The sequence below is a fragment of the Bufo bufo genome, chromosome 3 (genome assembly GCF_905171765.1).
Source record: "Bufo bufo chromosome 3, aBufBuf1.1, whole genome shotgun sequence".
NCBI lineage: Eukaryota > Metazoa > Chordata > Amphibia > Anura > Bufonidae > Bufo > Bufo bufo.
The window spans coordinates 601,015,137-601,039,321 of record NC_053391.1 but is presented as its reverse complement, the minus strand read 5'-3'; the positions used below and the strand labels follow the sequence as shown (position 1 = coordinate 601,039,321).

Here is a 24,185-nt window from a genome sequence, read left to right as displayed (position 1 = left end):
AAAGGAGATCCGGGTATTTTCAAAAAGAATGTCTTTCAAACGGCGAGCTGCAGCCAGAATAGCATCACGGTCTCTGTAGTTTAGGACTTTAAAGATGAAGGGACGAGATGGGGCCCCAGGAGGGAGGGGGCGAGTGGGAATCCTGTGAGCACGTTCAACTGCAAAAGTCCCTGACAAATTTATAGGATTAAAGATTTGTTTTATGAGACGTTCCACAAACTCTTCTGGAGAGGGCCCCTCTGCTCTTTCAGGTAAACCCATAATACGGATGTTGTTCCGTCTGTTACGGTTCTCGGCATCCTCCACCTTTGCCATCAGGGTCTTGACTTGATTCTGTAGCGCATTAATTGCAGAGTCATCACGCTGTACTCTATCCTCCACATCACTCACTCTTCTTTCCACTTCCGTTGTTCTCTCTCTAATTTTATCAATATCATGTCTGAGAAGAGTAAGATCAGCCTGGACATGGTCAATTTTGACCGTAAGCGCCGTTTGGCAGTTAGTGATGGCCGCCATAATTTTTGCAAAGTCTACTTCTGGACGCTCAGAGGAGGTTGCAACTTCTCGGTGCTCTGTCTGACTCATGTTGTCCAGCATAAGTTTGGGTGGATTAGCCGGTCCTGAGGTGCCTGTTTTCCGGCCCATAAGGTGATCTCCCCTTCACCAGTAATAGGAGTACTGGCCCTTTAAATATCTCCCCCACACAGGGGCAATAGAACAGCAATGGCGGCTTTTTCCCTGGAGTCAGGATACTGGCCCCACTCAGTTGAGGTGCATTCGCCCCTTAATACAGATGCCAGGTGTATGCAGACAGGAGAGCCAGGATCCCGGTTCAGTCCTGGGGCATGAAGACAACTGCACACAGCGTCACAGGCAAGATGGCGCTCACAGCGCCAGACACGTGGGGGACCTGAAACCAGCAGCCCAGCAGAGAGAGAACCGGAGGCGTCTCACCTCCCAGCCACTCCAGGACTCACCCGACCACCACCACCAGTAAGTAAGGCGACCCGGTAAGTAAGGCGATCTTGCGTCCCCACCTCTCCCGCTCTCACCGAGGGGTCCACAGTGCTGGATACTGCTCCTTTCCCAGGCCTCACTCCAGGGGATCCGGCAGGCGATGACCGCAGCAGGCACACAGCTGAAACTCCGGTTACCGGTAAACCGTGAGTTGCGGATCACTTGGGGGGTGTCTTTTCTTTGGCCACACGCACAGACAATCAGGATTCTGCAGGATAATGTCGGAGCTGAAACAACTTGCGTCCTCACACCATGACGGTTAGGCCACGCCCGCGTGTGACTTTTTAATCGCTTTCTATTACACTTTTTGCGATGTAAGGTGACAAAAAATGGTTTATTTAGCACAGTTTTTATTTTACATTTTTAACGGTGTTCATCTGAGGGGTTAGATCATGTGATATTTTTTTAGAGCCGGTAGATACGGACGCGGCGATACCTAATATGTATACTTTTTATTTATTTATATAAGTTTTACACAATAATATCATTTTTGAAAAAAATAAATCATGTTTTAGTGTCTCGATATTCTGAGATCCATAGTTTTTTCAGTTTTTGGGCGATTATCTTAGGTAGGGTCTCATTTTTTGCGGGATGAGAGGACGGTTTGATTGGCACTATTTTGGGGTGCATATGACTTTTTGATTGCTTGCTGTTGTACTTTTTGTGATGTAAGGTGACAAAAAAATGGTTTATTTAGCACAGTTTTTATTTTTTACGGTGTTCATCTGAGGGGTTAGGTCATGTGATATGTTTATAGAGCCGGTCGATACGGACGCGGCGAAACCTAATATGTATACTTTTTTTTACTTTATTTGCGGAAAATTAGTTTTTTTTTTTTTTTTTACTTGAAACTTTTAATTTTTGGGTGGGAAAACTTAATTTTTGAAACTTTTTTTTTCACTTTATTTTTTGTCCCACTTTGGGACTTGAACTTTTGGGGGTCTAATCCTTTACAATGCATTCCAATACTTCTGTATTGGAATGCATTGGCTGTATGAGTAATATTGTGTGTATTACTCATACAGCTTCCGGCCTGTGAGATCCAGGGGGCTGGATCTCACAGGTTCGTCACCGGAAGGCAGCGCAATGCCTTGCTTAGGCATCGCGCTGCCTTCCATGCCATCGGGACCCCCTACAGCCGCATGGGGACCCGATGGCACCGCCCGCCGCAACCGCAGGTAAAAGCCACAAACCGCAGGTCTGAATTGACCTGCGGTTTGCGGCGATTGCTGATACGGGGAAGTCACATGACCCCCCCGGCGTTGTGACAGGATGCCCGCTGAATGATTTCAGCGGGCATCCTGTTCCTATTAACCCCCACCGCGCCGCAATCTACTTTTAAACTTAGGACGTACCGGTACGTCCTGAGTCCTTAAAGAGGACCTTTCACTAGAATAAAACATCTAAACTAACTATACAAACATGTAGAGCGGCGCCCAGGGATCTCCCTGCACTTACTGTTATCCCCGGGCGCTGCTCCGTTCTCCCGCTATAGCCTCCGGTATCTTCATAGTTAGGCTCCACCCAGGGGAACTTGCCGGCGTCTCATTCTCCCATGCTGTAGCGCTGGCCAATCGCAGCGCTCAGCTCATAGCCTGAGAGTTTTTTTTTTCTCTCAGGCTATGAGCTGAGCGCTGCGATTGGCCAGCGCTACAGCATGGGAGAATGAGACGCCGGCAAGTTCCCCTGGGTGGAGCCTAACTATGAAGATATCGGAGGCTATAATGGGAGAACGGAGCGGCGCCCAGGGATAATAGTAAGTGCAGGGAGATCCCTGGGCACCGCTCTCCATGTCTGTATAGTTAGTTTAGATGTTTTATTCTAGTGAAAGGTCCTCTTTAAGGACTCGGCAAACATGGCGTACCGGTACGTCCTAAGTCCCTAAGGGGTTAAAAGATGGGAATAACCATTTAAAGGGAATGTGTCATCAGAAAATGACCTATTGTTTAAATCACGTTATATGTACCGTATATTTTTAAAGAATTTGTTATTTTTTTATTTTCCATGTCACTATATTTAAACAAAAACCACAAAATTCTGCAGTTTTCGCACCGACCACTAAGCCTAACTATAGGCGCCACTTCTTGGTCTGTACAGATCACTGTACTGCAGTTATCTGCTTATCAATACAGGCAGATATCACCTCTGTGTATAGATAAGACAGGATCCTCCATTCACAATAGGTGACTGTCAGCGTACCGGTATCTCTTCTTTCCTTGTACAATGTCCTCTGCACAGGGCACAGAACATGCCCAGGAAACTCTCCCATAGAAGTCACTGAGGTCCCCCTCCTGACCATTGTGTCTATGGCCCATGGGGCTGCCATAAAGCAATTTTCTTAAGGGCTCATGCACACGAACGTATTCTCTTTCCGCTTCCGTTCTTTTTGCGGACCATATGCGGAACCATTCACTTCAATGGGGCTGTAGAAAATACAAAAGTTACTCCATGTGCATTCCGTTTCAGTTTGTCCGCATGTCCGTTCCGCAAAATAGTAGTGTTATTGTCCGCAAATCACGGTCCAAGGCCCCATTCAAGTCAATGGGTCCGCAAAAAAATACGGAGCGCACATGGAACACATCCGTATTTCGTGGATCCATACTGTAGAAATGCTATTCCCAGCCCATTTTGCTCATGTGTTTGGTAATGTTACTGTTTCTGTATACGATCTGCAAAAAAACTGATCAAATACGGAAACCATACAGATATGTTTTGTGCAATAATGGAACGGAAGAGGACTTAAATCATAGAAAAAAAACTCAGATACGGAACAACGGATCAGTGAAAGACGGACCGCAAAACAACAATGGTCGTGTGCATGAGCCCTGATGCTGTGTAAATGCTGTTAAGAAAAGCTCAGGCAAGATGGCCGCCCCCATAATCATGTCCAGGAACCAGAATAATCTGCAATCAGAAAATAAAGAGATTAGAAAAAAAGGATATTTGTCGCTATCTGGTTTTAACTGGCAGATAAAAATTTTGGTTCAAAATTGCCTGCATCACTGAACGTACAGCCGTGTACTGCCGATAATCCACAACAGCAAAATCCGCACCAAATGGTTCCAACTTTGTGAAAAATAGTGCGGATGTGGAGCAGGACGGCAGCAGATTTCACCCTCTGAATCTTCTACATTTGTGGGGTCAGTTATCAAACTGGTGTAAAGTAGAACTGGCTGAGGGCTCTTTCACACTTGCGTTCTTTTCTTCCGGCATAGAGTTCCGTCCTCGGGGCTCTATGCCGGAAGAATCCTGATCAGTTTTATCCTAATGCATTCTGAATGGAGAGAAATCCGTTCAGGATGCATCAGGATGTCTTCAGTTCAGGACCGGAACGTTTTTTGGACGGAGAAAATACCGCAGCATGCTGCGCTTTTTGCTCCGGCCAAAAATCCTGAACACTTGCCGCAAGGCCGGATCCGGAATTAATGCCCATTGAAAGGCATTAATCCGGATCCGGCCTTAAGCTAAACGTCGTTTCGGCGCATTGCCGGATCCGACGTTTAGCTTTTTCTGAATGGTTACCATGGCTGCCAAGACGCTAAAGTCCTGTTTGCCATGGTAAAGTGTAGTGGGGAGTGGGGGAGCAGTATACTTACCGTCCGTGCGGCTCCCGGGGCGCTCCAGAGTGACGTCAGGGCTCCCCATGCGCATGGAGCGCTCTGACATCATTCTGGAGCGCCCCGGGAGCCGCACGGACGGTAAGTATACTGCTCCCCCGCTCCCCACTACTACCTTGGCAACCAGGACTTTAATAGCGTCCTGGCTGCCATAGTAACACTGAAAGCATTTTGAAGACGGATCCGTCTTCAAATGCTTTCAGTTCACTTGCGGTGTTACGGATCCGGCGGGCACCTCCGGCAAATGGAGTGCACGACGGATCCGGACAACGCAAGTGTGAAAGAGGCCTTAGTTGCCCATAGCGACCAATCAGATTCCACCTTTCATTTTCCAAAGGAGCTGTCCAAAATGAAAGGTGGAATCTGATTGGTTGCTATGGGCAACTAAACCAGTTTTCCTTTCCACTAGTTTTGATAAACCTCCCCATAATCCTATGCCACCGTGTGAACGTGCCCTAAGGGGTTAAGATTCATCTACATAACACTAGGGGGACAATGACATGTTAACTTGTTGCTTTCCAGCTCCTCGTGGCCGGCTCCTCCACCATTCCTAGGCCCGGCCTATGTGTGCACAGTGCAGACAGGAAGCCGCCATGCAGAGTGAGGAGGTGAGCGGGCTGAGTGACGAGCTGCCGCGGGATGTCGGCTCGCTCTTCTCGGACACGTACACGGAGGAGAGCCGCTACACGTTCTGCGGCCGGGAGCTGCGCATCACCCAGCATTTCGGAGGCACCCTCGGGGTAGCGGCGCCGGTGTGGGACGCGGTAAGTGTGAAAGATGGAGCCGCCTACAGCAGAGTGTGTATTGTGCCTGCCGGGGGTCGCCGACCTGTGGGCTCCAGCTGATGCAAAACTACAACCCCCTGAGGCCGTGTCAGGGCATTCTGGGAGTTGTAGTTTTGCAACAGCTGGAGAGCCACGTGTGGCAGACTATACCACTGGGCTGGCCCCTTGTGCCTATCTGCCAGTGCTTTTTAGGCCTTGTGCATGTGACCGTATCCTTCATCCGTGTGCGTACAGTTTGCGGATAGCGCACCCACCCAGTTATTTCTCTGGGGCCACGTACGCCCGTATTTTTTGAGGAGGCATGTGGCCGTTCCTCGAATTATAGACCTGTCCTGTTCTGCCTATTGATGGAGCGCACACCGACGGTATCCGTGGTCTGCAGATCTGTGGTTGTGGGCCAAAACGTGGAGACGGATCCTTATTCTAAGGCCATTTTCATTCTGTTTTCTGTTCTTCGGATTTGTCAGAAAAATGATTTTAAAGAAGAATGGATCCTTTATTTTGAGCATGTTGTTGCCATTTTGCATCCGTTTTTGTCAGAGATCTGTTATTCCCCCACGCAGGACTGTCTCTAACATGACGGGTCTCTGACAGAACCAGATGCAAAGGATAAAGGATCTTCTTCTTTTTTCTCTCTCTCTTTTTCTGATCTTGTAACAACAGATCAGAACGGAAATCTAAATACGTGGCCTTAGGGCTTGTTCACACGGCCGTTGTGTGGTCGTACGGCGGGTCCGCAATACACGGGCACCAGCCCATGTGCACTCCGCATCACAGAGGCGGACCCTTTCACTTGAATAGGTCCGCAATCATGGAGATGCAGAACGGAAGCACGGATCGGAACCCCACGGAAGCACTGCGGAGTGTTTCCGTGGTGTTTCTGTCTGTGCCTCCGCACAGCAAAAAAAAAATAGAACTTGTTCTATTTTTTTGCGGTGCGGACGGACCCATTCAAATTGAATAGATCTGGATTCATCCCGGCTGCGGTCCCCAGTGCACGAAACGGCCGCGTGAACAAGCCCTTACCCGTATGGGCAGCTTTAGAGGGGCGGGCGGCAGTTAGAACCCCCATACAGCGCCATCTGATCGCCTCTTCCGTGCCCTTTATCTCTACCAAGGGGCCCACGTCAGGGCCTCCTCTGACCTCCAAAAATACAGGCTGGGTCTACAGTGACAAAAAGGACTGAGTTTCATAGAAAATTGATATCAGATTTCCATTATTTAAAGAGGTTTTCCAGAACTGATATTTACCTCCGCCCTGCAGGATGAAAGCTGGCATCGTAGCATCGTAGTCCATTTGGGCTCCGTCACAAACCAATGAACGGCGCTAATGCTTGGTTACAAGATGCCCCTCCATCTCTTAACCAAGCCGTTTTAGCGTTCCCCTGAACTTTCCCAGCAGAACACCCCGGCGTGTCACATTATGCAGGCGTCTGGACCATGGAGATTTTTGGTGTCAGTAACAGAGTCCAAAAAGCTTAAAATCCATATCGATGACACCGCGCTTGCCTCAACCTTCTACAGGACACTACTACACGATAGGATTGTCACAGACCATTTAACTTGGGGCTCTTTCACACTTGCGTTGTTGTGTTCCGGCATAGAGTTCCGTCGTCGGGGCTCTATGCCAGAAAAATCCTGATCAGGATTATCCCCAATGCATTCTGAATGGAGAGAAATCCGTTCAGGATGTCTTCAGTTCAGGACCGGAACGTTTTTTGGCCGGAGAAAATACCGCAGCATGCTGCGCTTTTTGCTCCGGTCAAAAATCCTGAACACTTGCCGCATCGACGGATCCGGAATAATAGCCCATTGAAATTTATTATTCCGGATCCGTCCTAACATCTTCAGTTGTTACGACGCAACGACGGATCCGGAAGTTGCGCCTGCGCCAGGAAGTAGGAAGGACTTGGCTGGCGCGAAAAGAGACTGATCTGGAAATCCTGAAGCCAACATCAACGTTTTTTTTTCCGGATCTGTCGTACGGATCCGGCCCCATACCGGATCTGTACGACGGATCCGGAAAAAAACCGTTAATGTTGGCTTCAGGATTTCCAGATCAGTCTCTTACCAAAAAAGCCGGAAAGACGCATCCGGAAAGAAAAAATGATGCGTTCTTACGTGTTTTTCCGGATCCGGCGTGTAATTCCGGCAAATGGAGTACACGACGGATCCGGACAACACAAGTGTGAAAGAGCCCTTAGCGCTGGAGCTGCCGTTACTTACTAAGAAGAAACTGCCATTACCGGTCTCCTAGCGCTTGATCCTGGACTGCCATCTCCTGGGGGCTGTAGTTTGAAGTGGTACTGGGTACTTGGTTGGGGTTGTTTGTTTCACGGTCCGTGTCCCGGCCGGTGGCGCGACGCCGTTTCTACAAATAGTACTTAGCGTTCTCACGAGTGGGTAGCGACGTCACTGTTCCAGCTACGGATCGTAGCTGCTACCAAAATTACTAACAACGCGTTTTGCACAGTACGCTGTCCTTCATCAGGTAAAGGGGAATATAATGATGCTCCTGAGGGCTCATTACTTATACCCTCCAGCGAACCCACCTTTAGGCCTCTTTCACACAAGCGTGACTGATGTGTTCAGAGAAACTCGCACCATTTTGCAAGCAAGTTCAGTCAATTTTGTCTGCGATTGCGTTCAGTTTTTTTCCAGCGCGGGTGCAATGCGTTTTGTTGCGTTTTTCACCCGCGTGATAAAAAACTAGGGATGTCCCGATACCAGTATTGGTATCGGGACCGAGACCGGACATTTGCACGAGTACTTGTACTCGTGCAAATGTCCCCGATACCACTGCCGATACCTGTGCGCCGCTTCTAAATGTGTCTGTGTCCGTCCGCGGCCTGCCCCTGCATCTCGCACAGCAAATACAGCTTCTTCTTGCTCCCAGTCTCCGCCCCTCGCCCTGATTACCAGCGGCCTCCGCTGTCTCCGCCCACAGCCATCCGATGTGACCAGTTCTGCATGTGGTGTTAGGAGGTTGTCTGGAGAGAGACTTTTCCCGCGGCTGCTCTGATTCACACTTTCCGCAGCGGCCGCCACCGTCCCCGGCTCCTCCCCCCATGTTCCCGATGACTCCACCCACAGACATCTGATCTCCGAATCGGAGCACAGGAGCAAGCCAGCCACGGGACAGAGTCCGGACGCCCTCCGGCCTCCTCAAACAGAGTTCGCCTGCCAGTAGTTTTAAAAGTTATAGGAACCGACCCTAGTAAGTGTATAAAGCTTAGTTAGAAGATTATAACCAGCCCAAGTGGTCACAGACAGAGAGAAATAAAGGTGTTGTGTCTGTCTTCTACGGCCCTGGTTATCCATACAGTATAACGTCTCCTTGTGGCTGCCCCATACAGTATAACGTCTCCTTGTGGCTGCCCCCATACAGTGTAATGTCTCCTTGTGGCTGCCCCCATACAGTGTAATGTCTCCTTGTGGCTGCCCCCATACAGTATAACGTCTCCTTGTGGCTGCCCCATACAGTATAAGGTCTCCTTGTGGCTGCCCCCATACAGTATAATGTCTCCTTGTGGCTGCCCCCATACAGTATAATGTCTCCTTGTGGCTGCCCCCATACAGTATAATGTCTCCTTGTGGCTGCCCCCATACAGTATAACGTCTCCTTGTGGCTGCCCCCATACAGTGTAACGTCTCCTTGTGGCTGCCCCCATACAGTGTAACGTCTCCTTGTGGCTGCCCCCATACAGTATAATGTCTCCTTGTGGCTGCCCCATACAGTATAATGTCTCCTTGTGGCTGCCCCCATACAGTGTAACGTCTCCTTGTGGCTGCCCCCATACAGTATAAGGTCTCCTTGTGGCTGCCCCCATACAGTATAACGTCTCCTTGTGGCTGCCCCCATACAGTATAACGTCTCCTTGTGGCTGCCCCCATACAGTATAACGTCTCCTTGTGGCTGCCCCCATACAGTATAATGTCTCCTTGTGGCTGCCCCCATACAGTATAATGTCTCCTTGTGGCTGCCCCCATACAGTATAATGTCTCCTTGTGGCTGCCCCCATACAGTGTAACGTCTCCTTGTGGCTGCCCTCATACAGTATAACGTCTCCTTGTGGCTGCCCCCATACAGTGTAACGTCTCCTTGTGGCTGCCCCCATACAGTGTAACGTCTCCTTGTGGCTGCCCCCATACAGTGTAACGTCTCCTTGTGGCTACGTTTTCCAACTTTGGCTGTAATGGCGCAAAAGTATCTTTCAGCCCCAGGCGGTAGTGTGGAAAGTGAAAGACTGTTCAGCTCAGTGTCTCACGTTCTGACCGAAGGCAGAAACAGACTTCTAGCGGACCATGCAGAAACGCTTCTTTTCCTTAAAAGAAACCTTCCACTTATATTACATAAATAGTTGATACACTGCCTCTTGTACTTAAACAATGTTATAGTTCTGTTTTTGGGCCTTTTGGTTGGTCAGTGGTCACAAAATACGTGTGTGTGTATTTTATTGTTAAAATTGGTATCAGTAATTGGTATTGGTGAGTACTTGAATAAAAGTATCGGTACTCGTACTCCGTCTTAAAAAAATGGTATCGGGACATCCCTATAAAAAACTGCAGGTTTACAAACAACATCTCTTAGCACCTGCTTGCGGATGCAATGCGTTTTTCACTGAAGCCCCATTCATTTCTATGGGGCCAGGGCTGCGTTAAAAAAAAACGCAGAATATAGAACATGCTGCGTTTTTCACGCAACACAGAACTGATGAGTGAATGGGTCAGGATTCAGTGCGGGCGCTATGCGTTCACGTCAATCATTGCACCCGCGCGGAAAACTCGCCCGTGTGAAAGGGGCCTAACTGTTTCTTTCCTGTCCTGATTTGCCTGCAGTGAAATCTACAGCTCACGGGGACTTACCTGCCGCAATGATGCTTTTCTCATTCAAATGCAAACAACTCTATCTCCAAGTTTAACCCTCCGGGTACCGAGGTATCCATATTAAAAATCCATTTAGTTTCCACTACTTTTTATCAGATCTCCCCCTCTTTTTGGTAATCTCATTAATTCTATTCCGCAAAAGGTGGACCCATTAAATTTCCCTTCATGCTTTTTCTTGTAATGTCTAGACAATATGTCCTTCAAATTGATGAAAATATATATAATATTTCTCCCACCCTTTTTCTTAATTGTCTTTGGGTACGGCCACTATACATCTTGTTGCAGGGGCATGTGATGGCATATATTACCTCCCAACTATTGCATGTAATGAACCCTTTGATGTCTTCTTCGTAGGTGCTATTGATGTTTTTTATATTCATCTGTATGTTGCTGTTGCCGGACGTTCTGCACCCTACACATTTCTTACACAGGAAGAATCCATTGTGTTGGCCTATGCCTTTATAGTGATCTTTATTATCATCATTTTTAATGTTTTTATTTTTGTATTTTTCTCTTGTTTGGTAATACAACTATTAGTGGCTGCCAACATATTGCCAAGGTTTTCAGCTTTCCGATAGATAAATCTAGGCTCCTTGGGAATTATTTCCCCCACTATTTTGTCTTCCCTCAGAACGTCCCAATGTTGCTCACACATTTTTTAGGCTCACTTGGCCATTGTACGGTAAAATAAGAGGTGGGATTATTATGTCCTCTTCCTCCTTCGTTTCGGACTTCTCTCCTCTCTCCAGTAAAGCTGGTCTATCTAGCTGCCCCACTTCTTTCTATTGAGTTATCTGTTTGGCCACATTATATCCTTTTTTGTTTCAAATTTTCTCTGTAGGTCTTCAGCTTCCCTTTCATATTCTACTAGTTCCGTACAATTTCTTTTACTACGTAGAAACGGACTTCTTGGTATGTTATCTAACCACGGGGCAGGTGGCAACTTTCCTTGGAGATAAAGCTGTTGGCGTCAGTAGGTTTATTAAAGGTCTTTGTATGTAGCGTCTTCCCCTCAATAAAAACAGTCAGGTCTAGAAAATGAATCTTTCTCTTGCTAAAAGTCGGTGTAAATTGAAAAAAAAAAAAAAACGTCATGAGAACACTAAGTACTATTTGTAGAAACGGCGTCGTGCCACCGGCCGGGACACGGACCGTGAAACAAACAACCCCAACCAAGTACCCAGTACCACTTCAAACTACAGCCCCCAGGAGATGGCAGTCCAGGATCGAGCGCTAGGAGACCGGTGATGGCAGTTTCTTCTTAGTAAGCAACGGCAGCTCCAGCGCGAAGTTAAATGGTCTGACAATCCTATCGTGTAGTAGTGTACTGTAGAAGGTTGAGGCAAGCGCGGTGTCATCGATATGGATTTTAAGCTTTTTGCACTTGGTAGCAGTTTGTGCGATTCTGTTACGGCACTGCAGCTAAAGGATACAAAGGAGATTGCAAGCGCCAGGATACTCATTATCTAGTAGTAACGGAGTCCAGTTCATCATATTGTCCTGCAAAGTTGACCCAGAGGAAGGCAAAAAAATACACGAAGTAGAAGTAAATTTTTCTGATTTTAACCCCTTGATGACGAGGAAATTTTCTAATATTATTTTTTTTTTTATTTATACTCCCAGCTGTCCCAAAGCTGTGACTTTTTTTTTATTTTTCCATTCACATATCCGTTTGAGGGCTTGTTTTTTTTGCTGAACAAATTGTACTTTTCCATCATTTGGCGAGCTGACGGCTCCTGATCTGACATTATAAACACTAAACATGACCATTTTACCCTTTGTGACAGAATGGCTTAATATTTTTTTATTAAAGGGATTCTGTCACCAGGTTTCACCCCTGTCAGCTAAACATATGCTGATGTTCAGGGCGTCTTCACGATTCCTAATGTGGGCTTATAAATGTCATCTGTGGGCTTATTTAGCTAAAAAACAGCTTTTACTGACCTGTCGGTCAAACAAATAAGGTGCCCAAAGGGGATGTGAAGCGATGCAAGGTGCCGGCCGCACCCGCCGCCGTTCGTGCCCAGCGCCGCCTTTCCAGACTTCTGCGCCTCCTCCTAATCCTCTGTGCCGCCTCTAGCTCTCCCTCCCTCCCCCTCCTCCTGCTGTAAGATCTCGCGCTTGCGCACAGGGCTCTGCCTGATGCGCCCGTGCGGACTTCTCCATTTGGCTTCTTACAGCGAAGTGCGCATGCGCCGGCACTTCGCTCAACCACTGTATGCGCGAGATCTTACAGCAGGAGGAGGGAGGAGGGAGGGAGATCGAGAGGCAGCACAGAGGATTAGGAGGCGGCGCAGAAGTCTGGAAAGGCGGCGCTGGGCACGAACGGCGGCGGGTGCGGCCGGCACCTTGCATCCATTAACATCCCCTTGGGCACCTTATTTGTTTGACTGACAGGTTAGTAATAGCTGTTTTTTAGCTAAATAAGCCCACAGATGACATTTTATAAGCCCACATTAGGAATCGTGAAGACGCCCTGAACATCAGCATATTTTTAGCTGACAGGGGTCAAACCTGGTGACAGAATCCCTTTAAAGGGTAATTGAAAAAAAAATTTTTAGACAAAAATGAATACGGCTGAGTTCACATCCGTGTTCAGCCTTTCCGTTCTCCTGCTCCGTTATAGGAGCAGGAGAACAGAAAAGACGGATTCGGCACATAGCTGAGCCGAACAGAGCCCACGGGCCCCATAGACTATAATGGAGTCCGTTAGGTTTCCGCTCGGAGGAAAATTTTTGAAGCGGGAGACAAAAGCGGTACATGCAGGACTTTTGTCTCCGCCTCAGGTTTCCGCTCGGAGGAAGATTTTTGAGGCGGAGACAAAAGTCCTGCATGTACCGCTTTTGTCTCCCGCTTCAAAAATTTTCCTCCGAGCGGAAACCTAACGGACTCCATTATAGCCTATGGGGCTGGTGGGCTCCGTTCGGCTCAGCTATGTGCCGAATCCGTCTTTTCTGTTCTCCTGGTCCTATAACTGAGCAGGAGAACGGAAAGGCTGAACGCGGATGTGAACTCAGCCTAAAATGCAGTCATAAATTTATAATTTTTTTTGCCTCCGAAGGTGTACATGGCCTTTACAGGGTTTGTGAGGGTTGAGACTGCATCTTGTGCCTAACATATGAACTAATCAAAAAGGAAGCAGAAGAAAGTGCATATAAACTTTGAAAAGATGTAGAAAGGTAGAGCTATTGCACAGAGAACAACCAGGTCTTCTGATTTTTCCTTTCGCAGGCGCTGTATCTGTGCACCTACCTGGAAGAAGAGAAGCTGAATGTCAAAGGAAAAAGAGTCATTGAGCTGGGTGCTGGGACCGGCATAGTGGGCATACTGGTGTCATTACTTGGTAAGTTACCTATAAAGGGGTAACAAGAAATGAACAACTGACTTGTTTACCAAAATATTCTATAAGATTTAGTATGAAAATCCACAAAAATCCTAAATGACCTTCCCCTTAAGGCTATGTTCACACAACTGTATGTGTTTTGTGGTCCACAAAACACTGATCCACAAAAAATACGGATGACGTCCTATTGGCATCCGTATTGCATCAGGTTTTTTGCGGATCCATTGTAACAATGCCTATCCTTGTCTGCAAAACGTGCAAGAATAGGACGTGTTCTATATATTTTGCGGGGCTACGGAACAGACATATGGATGCGGACCGCACACGGTGGGTTCTCCTCTAATCCGCAAAAAAAAGTGTGCATGTAGCCTAAGACTGCTGACGGTGATCTATAACTGACGAGGTAAGCAGTGTGGGCATGCCTGGAGTGAGTGTCATGGCCGTGCAGACGTCACACCTGTGATGTCATGATTGCATGTGCCATGGAGGCGGTGCCCTTGGATCTCTACACTGAATATTTCCCTAGCCCTTCCCCTCTCCTCTTCCCTGATTGGGCGCTACAGTTGTCACTGAATAGAGGGAAGGGTTTGGGCATTTGTTCAGTGAAGGGAGTATAAAGTGTTAAAACACCTCGCACAAGGACTATGGAAGATGTGAGCAACGTGCCTAATATCTGTAGACGCCTGTCACCTAATTGAACCCCTTAAAGGGAACCTGTCATCAACGTTATGCTGACCTCACCGAGGGCTGTATAAATTAGTGACAGAAATGCTGACCTCCGCCGTGTGTCACTCATCAGCTAAAAGTAAGTGGTTGCCGAGAACCAGCATCATAATCATTGGAGCCCAGGCCTGGGAAAGAGTCCTGGTTATTCATGAGCTCTCACCTTCCACCTGCTGATGATTTGCAGTTCTCTCCTAGAGAGAAAGGGAGAAAACTAGGTAGAAGACGGTCAGTCATCAGCAGGTGGGCAGGAATTCATGAATAACCAGGACTCTTCTCAGGTAACAGGACTCTTCTCAGGTAACAGGACTCTTCCAGGCCCAGTCTGCAAGGATTGTGATGTTGGTTCTCGGCAACCACTTACTTTTAAATGACAGACCGCGGAAATCAACTCACCTGTCTCTACTTTATTCTGCCGTTAGTATGGGCAGCATAAAGTTGATGACTTTCCCTTTAAGAAACCAGCAATTTTTCTGTTTGTTTTTATTTATATTTTTTTTTGACTCCCTGCCTTCCCAGAGCCATTTTTCCATTCAAAATAGCCGTGTGAGAGCCTTTTTTTTTTTTTTTTTTTTTTTTAATGGGGAAGATGGATAACTTGAAATTTTTTTATCGTTATTATATTTTTAAAAACTTTCCCCCTTTTTTTTTTTTTTTTTTTTTTTTTTTTTTTTTTTTTTTTTTACTCTTTTTATTGAAGTTTAACAAGTAAGGAAAGTTACAGCAGGACAAAGCAGGGGTAAATCCCACGCAGGGGATACATTGACATCATGATATATCTCTAAAATCTTGCATTGGGCATGAAGAGAGATCCATTCTTGGTCAGAAATAAGTGATCAACAAATATAATAAAGCAGCAATCTAGAGCACGGAAATCGCACATTACTATACAGCAGAGTACATGCATTGTGTAAAGTTAAAGGAGATGAGCACCACTCTCCCCACACCTTGTGAAACTTTTCTGGACATTTTCTGTGAATAAATCCGATTCTTTCCATACTCACAGCGTGGTTGACCAGTGATTTCCATTGGCCTAGTGTGGGTGCTCTATCAGCCATCCACCTCAAAGCAATGGCTTTTCTAGCAAGGAATAAAGTCTCACTTAAGAATACCCTGTGATGATGCCCCCAACTCTCCTCATCTAATATACCCAAAACACAAACTTTAGGGCAGAGGGGACCATAGTTGTTAACACCTCTATTACTGCTCAGTACATGCAATCCCACAGCGTTATCCTGCCCATTTTGTGTAGTCTAGTGGGCGAGATAACTTCTGTGCAAGATAAACCGCTAAATCAACCTGTTGATGGAGAGACCTTCACCGGAACCATCAAGGCTTCATTCCAGTCATCAGCCGTCGGAGAAGGTATTGAGTTTTTCCACTTTCCCTCGATAGCAAGATTCGATTATTGAGCAGGTGCGTATAAAGCACAGAAATGATACCCCTCGGGCCCTGTGATCTTAGAATACCTATTAAAGGGTATTTTGAAAATTTTCGTCCTCTTTCCCCAAATTGAGCTGTTAACGTGTGTCTCAGTTGCAGATATTTAAAGAAAAAAATTACGAGGTAACTCGAATTTCTCCTGCATCTGCGAAAAGGAACAGAGTACCCTCGACATATAGGTCTCTTAGGGTGAGAACCCCATGAGATTTCCACAGATTCACTCCCTCCAATTCTCTCAGATGAGCAAACATGGGATTATCCCATATTGGAATATCATCCGGGCGATCCCCAAACGATTGCATCTTGGCAGCGCTCCATACCTGATGGATAGGAAGCAAGCGTATAGGGGCGGAACGTGACTCTTCCAGCACTGGCCACAGGAAGGACATGTGTAAATATTCCCTAAAATAATATTCTGTATTTGGTAATTCTGATGCTGAGATCCAGGGAGTTAAGAATTTTAACTGGCCAGCCAGGTAATATAGGAGGAAATCAGGCAGGGCAGCTCCCCCCTCTAACGTAGATCTCTGCAGAACATCAAGGGAAAGTTTCCGTCTAGACTCTCTCCAGATAAAGTTAGCTACCAAAGAATCCCTGTGGTACCGGTGTGCATGCATGTGCCAGGAGGTATAGCCCCTTAGGTAAAAGAATAATTTTGACCAGATTTAATCTCCCCATGGTTGATAACGGTAGGGACTTCCACGTTCTGAGTTTATCAGTAAACAGGGGTTCCAGGGGTGCTATATTTAAGAAATATGCCCATTGGGGATCTCTGGTGATCACAATTCCCATATACTTGAAGCGGTCTACAAACGCTAAGTTATAGTATTGTGGGGGCCACGTATGCGCCCATAGGGGCATAATCGCTGATTTCATCCAATTTATGTGTAAACCCGAGTACTCCCCAAATTTTTCTATTATTTCAATCGCTCTAGGGAGCCTAGTCTCAGGTTCATCCATAAAAAGGAGATCATCCACATATAATCCCACTTTATCTATCCTATCTCCCATGCTCACACCTCCCCCTCCTATCTAGCAGTGCTTCAGAAGGCTCAAGGCCGCCATATCAACCGATCGGCTTGCTTGATCTCGGTGTGCGGGAGCCTTTCTGTGCAGCACTCCCAGGAATAGACTGCTTGATTGACCTCAGCGTCTGCGGGGTTAAAGGGGTTGGTCCATCTCATACATTAGTGGCATATTACTATGTTATACCATCAATGTCTGATAGGTGGGACCCGCACCTGTCTATAGAACGTAGTCCACAAAGTGAAGGAGGGCGGCCCCCATTCATTTCTATGGGAGTGCCGAAAATAGCCGAACAGCGTTCTTGGCTATTTTTGGAAGTCCCATAGAAGTGAATGGGAAGCGCACCACGCAAGCGCAGCCATAGCTCTATTCACTTCTATGAGGCTGACGGCAATAGCTGAGCCAGCGCTCGGCTACTTTTGGCAGTCCCATAGAAATGAATGGAAGACACCGTGTATGCATGGGCCACTCTACTTCACTTTGCGGGCTCCATTCTAGAAATGGGTACAGTTCACACCCCTGGGACCCGCACCTATCACACATTGATGACATACCCTAACGATTTGCAACCAATGTATGAGATGGACCAACCCCTTTAACTGTCTGTGATCAGCATTATTGATGATCATTGACTCTGCCTCCAAGTGTCTACTGTGTAAAACAGCAGACACCTGGCGGCTATAACGCCTGTTCACCTCCTGAGCGGGTGCCACCTTTTAAAGTCCCAACTTGTGCTGTACATGTAGAGCGCAAGTCGTTAAAGGTTGAGAGGAGCTGTCATGGTTTGTGAGTCATGGTCATGGTTTGTGAGTCCTCTAGGGTGAAGCTCATCTGCTGGGGTACCACATCTGGAAGCACCCATGATCACTGGAAGCTGTAGTCTCAGATATTTACACCATAACCACAGGAGATGCCATAAGTGTTTGACAGATGTGCACCTATCTTCAGACCTGGAGACTTGGCCATTGGAGTGGAGGCTGCACATGCAAGGCTGTCCAATTTCCTCCTATGGGGTTTTCGGCATGTTTGATGTCATGAACCAGGAGGGTTCCTGGCACACACACCAAATCTAGCCATAGGCTTCTGTTCACAAGAATAAGGCCTCATTCACATGCAATGTTTGTGCTTTCCGGAACGCGGCCCCGATCTTCCGGGCCGCGGCTCCGCAAAAAAATAGAACATGTCCTATTCTTGTCCGCAATTGCGGACAAGAATAGGCAGTTCTATGGGGGTGCCGGCCGGGTGTATTGCGGATCCGCAAACCATGGATGTGTGAATGGACCCATAAGGTGTAATGGAAATATCTGCTCCTGTTTTGTCTTTTAGAGCTGCACCTGGTTTTGGCTAATAATCACTGATGGAAATCACTGACCAAACGCTGATGTGTGAATGAGGCATAATGCATATCTGTGCGGTATACATTTTTGCATGGAAGAGTATGGACGATGGATGCCTATATAGCTGCATACATCAAAGTCTTCCACTAGATGTACTGAAAACATGCCAACCTACGTACACCTCCAACGGAGGGCAGAAAAACAGTCTGATTAGAGGCTAAACACAAATAAAATAAGAAATTCTCATGGGAACTAAGCTGTGCTCTTCAGTGACGAGCAGAAATGTTTAGAAATGGAGCCTGAACTGCGGTAATACACAAAAAAAAGCCTGGGACTGGTGTGTTCATCTTGGCAGTGCCGCCGTGGCACAACTATTCCAGGTACAATGAGCCTCAGAGCTGCCTCTCCTCTTTAGAACCTGTTGAGAATTTTAAGTGGCACTTAGCGGAAAGAACAGCTGTCTTTATTCCTTTGCTAAAAGCTGGAGCCGGCCTGTTCTTGTTTGGTACAAGTAATGGACCTATTAGCATTACCCGTCTGGTTTACCAAAGATTCTCCCATGTTTTGTGCCGCTCAAAGTTCCGAAAATTGCGGAGCTGAAGCGATCAAAAGAAATGTTAAGTGTGTGTACACACATCGTAGATCAGTAGCGTGCCTATATATTATCGACAGAATGTAGTGGCTTTGGTTGGAAGAGCGCTTTGCTGTTCCCTACAGGTGGTGGGGCTTCTTTTTAACCCTTTCATGACACCGCTATTTTTATTTATTTTTTATTCCCAGCCTTCCGAGAGCCATAACCTTTTTTTTATTTTTTCGTTCACATATCCGTACGAGGGCTTACCTTTTGCAGAACAAATTGTACTTTCTAATGGCATTATTTAATGTTGTGTAAAACAGGGTTCTCAAACATGGAGCAGTTTTCTGTGGCCCATGATACCTCAAGTGAGGGGGCACTATTAACTAATGAGCGATTATATTGTGGACTCTGCAAGAGCCTCGCTGGCATTGCTCGCCACTCCCTGGTACTAGTCACCTGGTGCCGACGCTGCCCTATGACCTGAAGCTGCACGACATTGGGGCACAGTGGTGATGGTGCCCAGAGGAGGAGAGGTGTGTGTGTTGTTTTTTTTTTGTCTGCATTTAGGGGACAGAGGGGTTAGATAGGGAATATAGGGGTGCCAGTGGTCTGATTTTGGGGTCTGCATTAAGAAGGGGTTGTACAGTCATGAGCCACAAAAAGTAGTGATACCCATCTCATCCCACTGTTCTCACCACTAGGGGAGCGCTTGGCGTCCTTCCCAGGTGTGGCTGGCTGAGGTGAAGCTCAGGGATGACGAGTGCGACACTTGTATCATATTTGAAATGCATGTGGCCGTCAACTAAAAATGTTTTCTATCTGCAGCATAGAAATACTGTATTTTTCTCTTTATAAGACAGACGCACTCTTTAGTATGCAGGAGGCGCAGGTAGCGGTGAGTGTAGTGCTGCTGACTGTACTCACCGCTCCCTGGTCGTCTTCCGGACTCCACGCTGCATTGTGTCCTGCAGGAAAAACCAGTGAGCGGTGAGTGCAGGAAGAGCGCTCTGTCCGGAGAAGGAGAGGTAAGTTTTATTTATTTTACTGTCTGATTTGAGGGGGGTGTCTGATGAAGGTTGGGGGGTCTAATCCGAGGTCTAATGAAGATTGAGGGTCTGAACTGCAGTATAATGAAGACTTTGGGGGATGGGGAGTGATATAGGTCAAGGGGGGGGGGGGGTGCGCAGCCAATAGCGGGCTGAGACGGGAATGAGCAAGGGGATAAAGAAATGCAACAATTCTGCCATTTCTTTTTGGGTTTTGTCATTAGTCTGCTGGTCGGTGCGATTACAGAGATACCAAGTTTATATATATATATATATATATATATATATATATATATAATTTTTTTTTTTTGCTTTTTACCACTTTTGCACAAAGCATTTTTATAAAGAAAAATCATGTTTTTGCATGGCCATTTTCTGAAAGCCATAATTTTCTTTTTTTGGGGGGGGGGGGCAATTGATTTATGGCTCATTTTCTTTGCAGGATGATGTAACGTTTTAATTGGCACTGTTTTGGGGTGCATATGACTTTGATTTGCTTAAGTGAGGCAAAGTGACCAAAAAATGGCTGTTTTGGCACAGTTTTTTTTATTTTTATTTTCTCTTTTGTTTTACAGCATACACCGTGACCTGACAGGGTGAGCCATGTGATATTTTTATAGAACCAGTTAATACGGACGCGGCAATACCTAATGTTTTTCTATTTTATTTTATATGACTTAATTATGGGAAATGCACCCGCCCGATCAGGACACCGTACATGTATGGCGCTGGGTGGCAGGTCATGTCCCGCCGCTCCATACATGTATGCTGGGCGGGAAGGGGTTAAAGACCTGACTTCTACTGTACTTGTACCGCTGAGGTCGTGAAGGGGTTAAAATGGGGAAAGGGGGTGATTTGAACTTTATATTTTTAAAACCCTTTTTCACTCGATAAGAACTTCGCTGTGGCAGGCTTCAGAAGGCACGAGGCTGCCATAGAAACCAAATGACTCCCCTGGATCTCCGCATGGGGAAGGGGTTCAGTCCCCGCGAGCGCAACGCTTCCAGGAAGAGACTTTTCGGATCCCGTGGTCACAATTGAGGGGTTACAAAGATGCTGATCACGGGTAATGCCTCTGTAAAAAAGCAGGCTCCTAAGCAGACGCCATCTTTAAAGGCCTTATTTGTGCTGTACATGTAAAGTGCAAGTCATGAAGGTGTTAAATGTATTTTTCTTTTAACCTTCTTCGTGTCCCAGCGCGGGCTGATTTGTAAAGGTTGTGTTAGGTCAGGCATCTCGCAGACAGTCTCACTAGATTTACCAGGGTGTCTACAGTAATGGGATTTATGATTAGACTGGAGAAGTAAACAAGCTGGATGTCACCTAATAACTAGAAGCCTTGGCTATGCTTGAATGTTATTAAAGGGATATTCTGGGATTAAATATTGGTGACCTATCCTCAGTGGATCAGTGAGGGTCCGAGTCTTAGCCCCTCTGTAAAGGGGCTGTGGCGATCGTGTGAGGGCTAAGGCTACACAGTGATCTTGGCTGCGACCAAGGATCGCTCATAGAAATGAATGAGATTCCAGCGCCATCAGTATCCTGATATAAGACAATGGATCAAGATAAATGAAAAATGTTCACGTATAGTGACCTCACCTGGTGAGCCATTCAGACACGTGTGGGTGCTTCTAAGGTTGGAAAACCACTTTGATTCTTTAGTGGATGATATGAACATGTTAATGCATACTACAAAGTAAATCTAAAGGGGTTGTCTCATCTCTCCTATTGGAGGCATATGGATGCTGGTCTGGGACCCACACCTATCTGATATTGGTGGCATATCCAGTGTGAGCTGATACAACTCCTCTAATGAAACTTGGGTTACGTTCACATTTTTCATAGTGAATTGTTGATGCCAGTGTGAGCACAGTCTGATAATTATGGGAGAAGGTCGATTGTGGTAAAGTTCTGGTGTCAGGATATAACCTTTTTTTTTTTTTTTTTTTTCTTCTTCTTCTTTTTGTGTGTTTCTAAAGGTGGCCATGTAACCGTGACAGATCTTCCACATGTGCTTCCGCAGATCAGGAAGAATGTATCGGCCAATGTCCCCTTGGATCACCTTCCTAATGTCTGTGCATTGTCATGGGGATTTGACCACACACACTTTCCTCAAGACTATGATTTTATCTTTGGAGCAGACATTGTATATTTAAAGGAAACGTACGATCTTCTGGTCCAGACGTTGCAGCATCTTTGTGGTCCTCGGACAACCGTGTTTCTGTCTTCGGAAATGAGAAAGGAGCACGGCACCATGGACTTTTTCCAGAACATCCTACCTCAGCATTTTAAGGTAGAACTTGTGAAGAGGGACCCAGAAGACAACATCAATATCTACAGAGTGACTTGCTTCCAAAACTGATCTGAAGCGGAGGCAGCCCCTCTGATGCTTACATGAACTCCGATAGCCAAACGCATTCCCTTTTCTCCTTTTTATTCCATTGTGTATTTTATCTACATATATTTTAAAAATTTCTTCCATCTTTTTCATAGCACAGAGAAATGACCAAAGAGAAATGCTGCACCTTGTTGTTAAGGGTACGACCACACGGCGAGGTTGTGACGCGGCTCTAATTAGACTCCTGCATTGTTAATGGCTGTGCGGCTTCAAGGTGCCACGCAGATGGTAACGATGCAGACCGGCCAAACGGTGCAGTCCTCACTAGTTTAATCAAGGCTCGTACAGGCGTGTGGTGGACTGGACCACGGGGAGGCCGCGTCGTAGCCGTGACACGACTTTGCCCTGTCGTTGTACCCCAATTGTTTCTGATAATAAAATATACTAGAAATTTGTATAACATACTTTATAATGTTATCTGTGCGAGGTAGGCTAAGCACACGTTTGGTGGTCCTTGGAACAGAATACATGATGATGGCTTATCTGACGAGCCGGATGATTTCCTTATAGCCTGGGTGTGCGCGTCATTGTGTGATTGAAAGGTCACCGCCATGGAACATGGCTGCCGCAGCTAAAGCGTGCGTATGGCCAGAGCTGCTGTGCACATTCATACAAGTTTACTTCGTTCATTACATTGTGAGTTTTTCTAGATGTATAGTTTCAAATTATGCCAGTGTATAGCCATACAGCGGCACACATCAGCCATTAAGTATATTGAACAGTATACTTTTTACTGTGTGCTTCTGCATAGGAAAGCATAGTAGAATGTGCTTTCCTATACAGCAAGGCATGTCAAAAGGCCACTTTTGTGGCATTCACTGGGTGGCCTGTTGGAAGTATATATTAGGAGATGTCAACATAGGACCTGTCACCTCTCCTGATATGTCTGTTTAATTAGCTTCTTGTATTCCCCATGTAATAACCATTCCGGAGCATCTATTATTATGGCTCTATGTTGTGCCGTTCCTTTATTATTTGCACTAGAAGTTATGAATGAATTGCTAGCAGTCTACAGTAAGGGTACAGAGGGGAGGTAACAAGTTGGGGGCGTGTACCTGCACAGACTGACAATGGCAGCACTGATTGGATAGAGTGAGTCTGTGCAGGTACACCCCACCCCCCCCCCCCCCCACCAACTGGTTACCACCCCTCTGTACCCTTACTGCAGACTGCTAGTAATTCATTCATAACTTCTAGTAGAAATAATAAAGGAATGGTACATCATACAGACATAAGAACAGATGCTCCAGAATTGTTATTACACGGGGAATGCAAGAAGCTATTAAAACAGACATGTCAGAAGTGGTGAAAGGTCCTCTTTAAAAAAAAAAAAAGACAGGTACACAGGTTTTATCTATAAGACTATGGGTAGATGAACTGTAGTTGGCGCACACGTCTGTGTTGGCACAGTCCCTGTTTCATCTATGACACGATATGTGATCCAGCCAGGGTTTGGTAATTTTCAGAAAGGGTCTGTGATCTGTAGGATTCAGGCCACACCGCTGTTTGCAGCCCACAATACCCGCACGGGCCGCACGCGTTTATGTTGCACCATAACGGCGGTGGCGATTTACTGAATGGTACTAGGAAAATGTCAGCAGTGTTTACAGGTCATTTAGTATTTGTTCTGGAATTTCAGTGCTGATTCAACAACCGAATTTCCAGAACAAAGTACAGAACCATGTCAGTAAATGCATTCACTGCCTGCGTAGAAATCCACTGCAGATTCAGAGCAAGCGCATATTTTCCACAGCCGCAGCATGCCTGATGAGTTGCAGAAATGCTGCTGAGTGTCACCATGGATTTCATTCATTGCCATGCAATCAGAAATAGTATCTGCATGTAATACAAGCACTCGCTCTTCATTGGAAAAGGGCAAACAACTGACATCCTGCAGATTGGGAAACCCGAACGGCAGGTCAATCTCCACACAGAAACAATCCGCAAAGTGTGTAATCTTATACACTTTGTACTGTACTATGCTGC

General features: G+C 46.4%; 1 protein-coding gene across 1 annotated transcript; it reads left to right on the top strand.

The window, feature by feature from the left end:
* Positions 1–5,123: 5,123 nt before the first annotated feature.
* EEF1AKMT3 (EEF1A lysine methyltransferase 3) lies at positions 5,124–22,886 on the top strand. Its single transcript, XM_040425937.1, has 3 exons — positions 5,124–5,398; positions 13,538–13,649; positions 21,781–22,886. The coding sequence occupies exons 1-3, from the start codon at positions 5,198–5,200 to the stop codon at positions 22,161–22,163; spliced, it is 696 nt and encodes a 231-aa protein (XP_040281871.1). The 5' UTR covers positions 5,124–5,197; the 3' UTR covers positions 22,164–22,886.
* Positions 22,887–24,185: the final 1,299 nt, after the last annotated feature.